The following is a 9,648-nucleotide window of genomic DNA, read 5'->3' as shown; positions in this document are numbered from 1 at the left end:
TAGAGCAAAGTTACTTCTGAGCATACAAGAAGCTTATTTCTATTTCTGCCTAATCCGATTGAGGCTGAGTTACTTTCCAAAGAAGAATGGGCCAAAACCCCAAAGATATGTGGCTAAAATTACCACGTAAGTGACTCAGAACACTGAGTCAGAGGGACTGAATAAAGACACACACCACACTTTTCAGACTGTTTTTTTTTTGTACAAAGTATAAGAAAATCATCTGTTATTGTCCTTTCACTATTTCACCATTATGCCTTAATTTGTGTCAGTCTGTGACACAGAAGCCCAATAAAATGCATTGAAGTTTGTAACATGGCAAAATCTGAAAACACTCAACAGTTGTATCTTTACGAGGTGCTGGAAAAACAGCTAAATGCAAATTTATTTTGGTCAAGCATAAAGCAAAGAGAAGCGTTGATGAAGCCTCTTTGAAAGGCTACAATAAAGCAATATAAACTTTCTTTCTCTCTCTGAATTTGCACAACAAGCGTAAAGGAGAAACGGGGGAGGAAGTTTGTGTGGGAGGATAAGACGGGGCGGTGGGGGATAGTTGGAGGTTGCGGGGTCAGGGGACATCTAATTACCACTGTCAGGTTTCGAGTCACTGGGGTCAATCTGTTGCTGATCTTTTTTTTTTTTTTTTTTATTTTCCCATGATGCAGCTTGGCAAAGGACTGGCCTACATGTGGCCCAGCATGCCTCCACTGATGCCCCTTTGATTAGCTGTGTTGTCTCCCACCGGGGCGAGGAGCGCGCTCAGTGATGGCTGGGAATCTGACAGAGAGGTCCATTAAATGGCAGCTTTGTTACGACATGTCGGCCCGGACGTGGTGGATGGTGAGTGGAGCTCTGGAACGATGCGTTCTAACAAGCCGCGTAACTCGTTTTCTTGTTGACGTCGGGTCCAGGCAGAACCGACGATGTCTGCACACCTGGCGGTTTCTGCTGTAGCACTAACGAGAGTCTGTTTTCATAGAGGAACCTTTCAGGAGCACGTTTGGCTCTACGACGAATCCGCTTGGTGATTTTTTTGAAACGCTGTCGTTTGGCTTCAGATTCTCTGGAGATTTTTGAAGACAGACACAAAGCAAAGTTGGACACACACACACACACAAAAAAGTGTTGTTTTCTTTTCAACCGAAGAACGAACCCAGCCTGCTTTTAAATGAAGAGCTTTCCTCAAGTGCACCTCTCTTTTCAGCCCCAGCTGTGTTAATTTAAAGCTGGACAAAGAGCTCTTGTCCTGCCCGCGCCTTTCCCAGGCTGAAGAGGCAACGCTGCCTGACATTTCTTTCTGAATATTTATTTACTCGTCTGATTACAGGCGAGCTTTTTATCGCGCCCCATCTCCAGGGTTTAAGTTGAGGGTGGATTCTTCGCTCTGGATGCTTGAAGGAACTCCAGTTCCTGCACAAGCTTCACTGCTGGTGAACCCTAACCCTATGGCCTGGATATGTCCTTTTGTTTTGGCTACATTCCAGTGAGAGAAAATCAAAATTTGCTCTGTGGGATACATATTTTAGATCGCATTTTAAACTTTGAACCCTCTGTGGTTCCACAACGTGAGGTCAAAAGTCTACATTTGGGATCTTGAGATTCTTTTCTTTAAAAAAAAAAAAAATCCTACCAAGGAAGATAAATTATGAAAATAGTGCTACATTTTTTTTCTTAGAAAATATAACAGCAACAGATGACATCAAAATTTCAGCTGTCTAATCCTCTTTCATTCTGTCATTGAAGCTGAAAGGTTTCGTGATCGGTTTTTTGAAGCATTTGCAGGTGCAGCGCTTTGCAAAAAATAATTTAAACGCCTTTAACTTTTCCTGTTTGGTTACATTGCAGCCAAAAAAAAAATACATGAATTCAAATTTAACTTGTTTTAGCAGGTAGCCAGCTCGCATCTGGATAATATGTACTAGTTGGAAACATGTTTTTCTGAAACGCATAGGTATGGTTACGTCATTTTCAACGTAAACTTGTGTAATAATATTCCTCAAAGCATTACATAGTGAAATAATATTGCAATAAAACTATTTAACATTAGTTCCACTTAAAATTAATATTTTATTATTATCTATAATAGTTTATTTGACATTATTATTGTTTACTCACAAGAATGAGATAGTTAATACTATGAGCACATATGAAATCAAATGTCAAATAAAATACATTAAACAAAAAATATTTCTCGTTTTGGAGCTTTCTGACTTACATTTCAATGGCATGCATTTTTTCCACAGACTAACAACATCAACAACAACAATAATAGCTTTCTTTAAAGAAAATCCAACCATTCATTTTGCTTTGTGGCAGCAAGAAAAAGTGCAGAAGGAAAACATCCGTTAAAGCTTAGATTGCTGCTGTCTGCACTGAAGAGTGTCTGCTAAGCTAACGCCACTAACGAACTTCGACAAAGAAAGGGCTTGTGGGTCCTGATTGACATGCCAATGCACTGCAGAGCATTATGGGATTTGTGGTATTAACAGTGCCAGCTCTCGAACATATTTGGCCAATTTTTGTTTCATCACCTTGTTGTTGTTTTGTTATATTCCTTTATGTCTTGCCATACTCTATTCGGTTCCCTGTATTCATTATTGTTCATAAGGTCTTGCCATAGAAGGTCATTCTTTGTATCTACTTTTTTAATTTACTCTAACATTTGTTTTTTTGTGATTTTGCATTTTGCTCTCTTAGATCAGTGTTACTCTTTCCCCCCTGCTTAGATGTTTCTATGAGTTTTAGTTCAACCCGTAGGTGTTTATCGTTCACCTTCCCTCAGTCTGCCTCTTCTTTCTCCCTTCTTCAGCTGTTCCCAGTTAGCTGATTGCCTCAGCTGCTTCTATTGTCATTCTTTTTCTCAGTATTCCAGCTCTCTTTGTCCTTTTCTTTGTCCTTTGCTGATTCCTCCTGTCTCGTGATCAGTCTTTTATTACTTTTACTTACTTTGTGTGTGTGTCCTTGTGTGTTGTAAGTTCTGTTCCTTTGTTTGTTATTGTTCTGATTTGCGACTGTCAATCTCTACGCTTTGGTCATCTTCAAACCTCAAATAAATTTCCATATACTCAGGTCTGATATTTTGGTGCTTGTAACAGTAGTTACAGTTATCTCTACCTTTAATCACCTTGTATATATTTCTAATATTAATGTATTCAGTAAAAAAAACAGTAAACCTGGATAGCTGATGTAGTTTTTGCATGATCTTAAAAAGACATTTTAAAAAATGTCCTTTTGTTCTCCAACAAAGATGAAACATTTTCATTATTACATGTTGTTCTCATATTCCCACTGAATGAAGCCTCTGGGCCAAAAACGTATAATTTTTAAGTAAAGGGTACAATTTGCAAAGCAAAAAAATTTTTACACGTATATATACATTATTAAACTTATGGTATAAAATATTTAGGAAAACAAATAAAACCATTTTCTGTTTTAAACCAGTTGACACAGTTTCTTGCTGTTAATACTACAGAAAAATGTCACCAAAAGAGCCTCACCACACTAATACCAGACCACGGTATTTAATAGACGTTACTTTCTTTGGAAAATAAAGAAATCCGAAACAACTTGCAATTTTGTTTGCTACCACATGGTGGCGATAAATCCTAGCTAATCAAGCGGACCTTTTGAGATGAATCTTGAAGCATAAACGTATTCAGCGGAATTAAATTAAATTAAATCAGCCTTCTTCGCATTAATTAACACAATTATAAAACTATTTAAAGTTAAAACTATTGTAAAAACGTTTTTATGTGAGCCACGCTGTAACATTTTAAAGATAGATAGGATCTGATTGGCAAGAGTAAAGATCAGATAACATCAGTGAAAACTAGATTGAGCTCTTATCTGGCAACACCTTTAACAGGTAAGTCTACCTGCATGAAGAACTGGGTCCAAATAATTCAACTTGACCGCACTGACACGTTCAGCTACTGTAAACAGTGTATTGGTGTTGTAATAATAAATGCGCTCTGGTGCCTCCATTTAGGACATGTGATGCCATTTTTTTCCGTCTTCTATGATGCATAAAATGTCTAATAGGGGCATCAACAAGAAAGTTGAGTCTGTTTATAACATTACAGGACATCTGCTACAATATTACTCACCACTGCTGCTTGTTGTTTTTCTTATTTCAATGCAGCCTTCTACCAAATCATAAAAGGAATGTATTATAAAGAGTCAAGACACGCAAAAGTTTGTCTTTAAAGCAATAAAAGTGGATGTCATTATTATTAGTAGTAGTCTAGTGGTAGTAGTATTTTTATTTTATTTTACTCTCTTTTTTTTTTAATTCATTAGTGCGGTGTAATGTCCGCCACCATCCGTCATTAACCTGGCTGTCCAGCAGCGGCTCTGTCAAACAGCGAACAGCCCGTCAGACGGGCGGAAGTGAGGGGCCCAGGGAACATAGGGTCCCGGGGCCACCGCTGCTGGCCAATGAGAAGCGAGAATGTAAACGCTATTACAAAACGGAGGCTGCGTGAAGCTGCTGAGGAACAGATAGATGTCCGCCAGGAAATTGAACTTTCAAAATAAGAGCCCGAGACAACCCGTTTCACTCACAGAACGAGATATTCATACTAATCACAGACTTTGCCGTAGTGATCTTTTAATTGGGCTTTTATTTAGAAAAGCCGCCTCATACGTCTTCCGGTGGGGCTTCTGTTTAGCCTGACGGCTGTTCTCTGAGAGCCGGAGGGCCGGCAGTCAGTCAGTCAGACAGTGAAAGTGAAGGCGGAGACCAGCCCAGCGCCGAAAACTCAGCCTCTTCTGGATCGCGTTCAACTCCCCCCCTAAAAAAAAAAAAAAAAAAAAAAACCCGATCCAAAAACTGAGACCTGAAGAGGAAGGAAAACAAGAAAAAAAAAAAGACGAGGTGCTCCTAACTTCTTTTCACCTCTGTCTGCCAAGAACTGTCTTCCGGTGTTGACTTTTTGTTGTTGTTGTTGTTGCACCGCAAGAGAAAAGGGGCTCCAAACAAAGTTGAGCGTGAGAAATGTGAAGTTACCGGCTTGTGTGTTTCCAACCAGGCTCCAGGACTCCCCCATTAATCCATGCAGTACAGTGCAATGGTACGTGAACATGGGTTATATTACTGCTTTCAAATGTTGTGATAACGCTGTGTTATGTGTAATTTCTTTTTTCATGTGATATCTTTATATGTTGTCCTTTCTGCCGCTGCGTGGTGGAGAAAGCAGCAGAAAGTTCCCTGAACTTGGCGCAGATAGCCTCCTCATTCCCTCTGGTGTGTGTGAACTTTGTGCGGACTGTTGACAGCTCTCTAGGACCCGCAGAAACACGTGTGCTGCTGCAGAGCAACAGTGTTTAACTTTAGGTGACTTTTTGTGCAAAACACAACCGTATGCATGCAAAAACATGCACACTATGTGCACGTTTCACTTGATTTTTATTAAAACCAGGGGCGCAAAGCAGGGGGGGATTTATAGGGGGCTGTTTTCATAGCCCAAAATTAGCAGAACAGGTTGTCTTAAGTGTGTAAACCTTTTAAAATATGCAATTATGTAATAAAAATAAAGGTTAGTTTAGTTATTACCCCTCCTTTTTCTAGTGGCGCCCTCAGCATAAAGTGTCTATTAGAAATGGATAAAAACATAAATGTCTTGTTTTTGATCCATTCACAATTTCTAATTGGAAACCAGTTATTAAAAAAAGTTTTTGATTTTGTTTTAAAGTAAAAAAAACAAAACAACCTACATTTGAACTAAAACAGCTGAGCAAAAATTAGAATTTACTTATCTCCACTTTAAAATAATAAAAACCTGTGACTGTTATATATTTTTGACCATAGGGGGCGCAATTTCTCTTTTACATTGTGTTTTCTTTTTATTTCAACAAAACAAATATCAGTAATCAGGAACGTGGGAAATTATTATTTTAAACAAATTTTTGTTGCGTTTTTAAATCTGTGACGTCACGAGGTGAAGAGTATACGTCCTCAAAACGAACTGAGGTGTAAGAATACGAGCCAGTTTCTCATTGTGGGCGATTTTATGTTTTGAAAAACGCCCCAAAAAGAAGACATTTTTGCTTAGAGAAATTAAAATTTGCTTTTACTGATTTATTTTGTATTTCCAATAAGCAATCTATTTTTTTTTTTTTTAAAATGCATAATTTGGTTGTTTGTTACCGACTTTTACTAATTTGGTTGTAAATGATAATATTGCTAAATTATATACCACCCATATAGGGGCTTTATTTATTAAACGTAACCTACTACTTAAGAACAATAACAAAAACAAAACAAAAAAAAGTGAGTTGATTCCAAAAACCCAGACGTGCACATGAAAAAGTTTGCTTCAACTTGGGAGCGATCTAAGCTGGGAAAGGAGGTTGGAAATGTGCTTTTTTTTATCCTCTGTGTGGCCGAAGCTTTGGTCCAAAGTCCCCGAAGCTCATAAAATAATTCAGCCAAAGTGAGGGGAGTAAATGAATTGTGTGCTGAAGGAGAGGAGGGAAGGTGCCGAGGGGGAGGTGGTTGTGACTGAAGGAGAAGAAGGAGAGGGAGGAAGAGGAGGAGGAGGAGGAGGAGGGGTGTGACTGTGTAATTACGCGAGAGAGAGAGAGAGAGAGAGAGAGAGAGGACGGGGGTTAGAAAAAAAAAGAGGGGAGAGGAAAAAAGTTGGATCTGATTTGCTGGAATCGCGCAGGACCGACTGAAGGTGGAAGCGCTCGGTTTCATATCAGCTCTGGCTGGAAGCTTTTAGCAGGGGGCGAACCGTCCCGGCACTCTGCGCCCTGCGAAGCGCTGCGAAGCTCCGCGCAGAGAGAGAGAGAGAGAGAGAGAGAGAGAAAGAGAGAGGCAAACAGAGAGAGAGAGAGAGGGAACACGCCGTAGCGGCGGAGCACGCACAGCTCCAAGTTGCTTCTTCTACTTTTACATGCCAGCTCCTGCGTATTAAAAACACAAGTCCTATTTTTTTTTTTTCCCCTTCCGCGGTGGCGACAATCTTTGGATCGAGACTCTTCATGGATATTCTTGGATAATTTCCCTTCGGATTGCTGCTCCACACGCGTACACACACACACACACACACACACACACACACACACACACCGTCTCTCTTCTTGCATGGTGCGCACCGATCGGTCCAGGACGATGGAGTGATCGGAGGAATTAGTCCACCTACAATCACTTTTTCTTTCTCAGTGTGCTCAGCGCCGTCTCGACATGTATTCTCCGATTTGTCTAACTCAGGTACTCGTGTTTGTTTCTTCTCATTTCTTTTTTTTTTAATTATTATTATTATTATTATTATTATCTTGCTTGTTTTGTAAAGTATGTAGTTGGGGCGAGTTTTGGCACATGTAGGTTGGATACAAGATCCTGAATCTGCAATGTTGGAAACTCTTTTTTTTTTTATTAATTAAAAAAATGCCTGAACATAAAGGAGTTATTATTGATAAAATATTAACTCATTACTTTGGGGCTTTTATTGTAATTTATGTGGTATAATTAATGCCAACACGTCAAAAACAATAACAGAGTTTGACTGTAAAATCAGACACTAATTTATTTACTTACCTCGAATAAAATGCAGGATGAACTGTAATTTATGTCGCTGCTCAGTTGTGCAAACATGGTGCATGTTTCTAAAATCATTCAAAGTTTACTTATTTTGTTCACCTGCTTTATTTAATGTCCTTAAATTAAATTACACTTGCTTGGAGTTTTTTTCTTTCTTTTTTTTCTTCCTTCCATCAGAATGCATACTTAAATCTGCAGCAGGATCATTAAAACCAATTATCCAGTGCAGAATGCAGCAGCTTTACTGTAAAAGAATAACAAACGGTGGAGTGGAGTGGAGTGGAGTGGAGTGGCGTGCCGTGCGTTGCCTCAGCAGTGCAGAACCGTCCTGAATCCAGTCATTTAACTGTTTAAATAACAAACAAATCGCTTTACAGTGACTGATTAGGCTCGTAGTTGAAATGTGGCTGGTGTTTTAAATTCAGCTGTAAAATGAATGCGCTTATAGGGCATCGGTGCCAGCTGAGCTGGAAAAAAAATCAAACAGTAATTTCCAGGCTTACATAAACTGCTTTGAATGATTACTACAGTTGCTGTTGTGGCTCTATTTTGCAACTTTTTTATTTTTATTTTTTATTTTTTTAGTTCTTGTTCAAATTAAATCATAATATTTCAGTGAGTAGTAGAGCGGGGTTGTTTTAGAGTTGGTGTCATTGTAGCTTACAGGTTTTTTTCCCCGAGTGTATTTTGCAGAAGTGTGAATAATTTGCTAGTTTTTCTGTAAAAAACAAAACAAAAAAAAACAACAAAAGAAATTGTCTCCACGGCGAAATGCCGTATCTTACATCAACAATGAATGAAGATTTGGCAGTGTATCAATTTTAACACTCAAACAACAAGTTATTTCAGTTCTTCTTAAAATGATCACATCACTCTAGTTGTGTAATTTTTTTTTTTTAAATCACATCTATTAGTGCTTCAGTTCTCATATTCCTGGATTTCTTAGATTCAAAGTTTTTTTTTCCTCTTATATATATAATCATATTTATTTGCCTTATGTGTGAACATGCATGCTCCCTCTTACCTCAACCTGCTGCTGTGACACCTGAATTTCCCCACCGTGTGACAATGCAGAGCATTTCTATTTGATTCCATCCTTATCTGTGTATTGAGTTAGTTTTTGATAAGCTTCCTCATTAGTTTACCTCCAATACGCACGTTTGCTCCATTTCTCTAACTTTGTCCACACGCTTCCCGTGGCCAACCCGCTCTGCCTTTACGTGTTCCCGCAGCCCCGTTCCCAGAGAAGTATGTGTTTATTTTTTTTTTTTTTAATTCCAATTAAAAACCCCTCTTCAGTGGTGCTGGGAGAAGATAAGGCTACTTTCTCTTCAGGAAGATCACATGCACCGATAAGGTTGATTCAGCGCTTGGACAGGGGTTGCTGCAGACTGTTTTGGCTGACTCAGTGTGACTGTTTATATTTTACTTGGCATAAGTTAGTGATTGACTGAGATGCGGTTTAGTTTGTGCTTAAGAGGATTGTGCTTTTATGGCTCTAACTGAAGTGCACCGCTCAGGCCCTGGCCAAGTCATTTATCTTCACAGCTCTAGGCTTTGTTAGCCCGCTTAAAGAAAAAAAATAATAATAATAATGACTGTTGTTGAAATACTTTAAGTTGTTTCTTGAACAAGAAACATATTTTTTTTCTGTCTCTCTTTTCAGGGCATTTGGTAGGATTTCAAAGTTTACTTTCGTCGATTTTAATCGGAGGTGGCATAAAAAATAAGCTCCGATGATCATTTTTGCAAAACCCTCCAAATGGAAAGCTGCACGGTTTTCCCTCAGCGTGACATCTCGCTTTTAAAAATAACAATCTGCGGGGTTTAAAAAGCCGCTCTCCGCTTCGGCTGACGAATGATTACATCGTGCGATTTGGACGCTGAAGCAAAGTTTGACTGTGCAGAGACGATATGTGGCTTCCAGCGGCATGCAGGCACACACACACACACACACACACGCACACACACTCGTACACTGAGAGTGGATTTCTGTGGTTTCCCATCGCCCGCTTTGCCTGACTGCCTTCAAAAAGAACAATGTGTGGTTTGACTCCTCAAAAGCCTGCTTAAACAAGAGGAGGAGGGTGGGGAGGGGGTTG

At 39.2% G+C, this 9,648-nt stretch overlaps 1 protein-coding gene across 4 annotated transcripts in view; it reads left to right on the top strand.

Moving 5' to 3' along the window:
• Positions 1 to 4,742: 4,742 nt before the first annotated feature.
• LOC103143386 (nuclear factor 1 B-type) overlaps positions 4,743 to 9,648 on the top strand; it is a 93,898-nt gene continuing 88,992 nt past the window's right edge. For 3 of the 4 annotated variants that reach the window (XM_007559904.2, XM_016675217.1, XM_007559903.2), the window contains exon 1: positions 6,600 to 7,216. In XM_007559904.2, the coding sequence (XP_007559966.1) occupies positions 7,190 to 7,216 (27 nt within the window). In that variant the 5' untranslated portion in view covers positions 6,600 to 7,189. Of the gene's footprint in view, positions 5,073 to 6,599; positions 7,217 to 9,648 lie in introns of those variants that run through there. The other variant, XM_007559905.2, reaches the window with a different exon arrangement.

This window comes from Poecilia formosa, unplaced genomic scaffold (genome assembly GCF_000485575.1).
Source record: "Poecilia formosa unplaced genomic scaffold, Poecilia_formosa-5.1.2 Scaffold111, whole genome shotgun sequence".
NCBI classification, from domain to species: domain Eukaryota; kingdom Metazoa; phylum Chordata; class Actinopteri; order Cyprinodontiformes; family Poeciliidae; genus Poecilia; species Poecilia formosa.
This window is presented reverse-complemented; position numbering and strand designations above follow the sequence as displayed.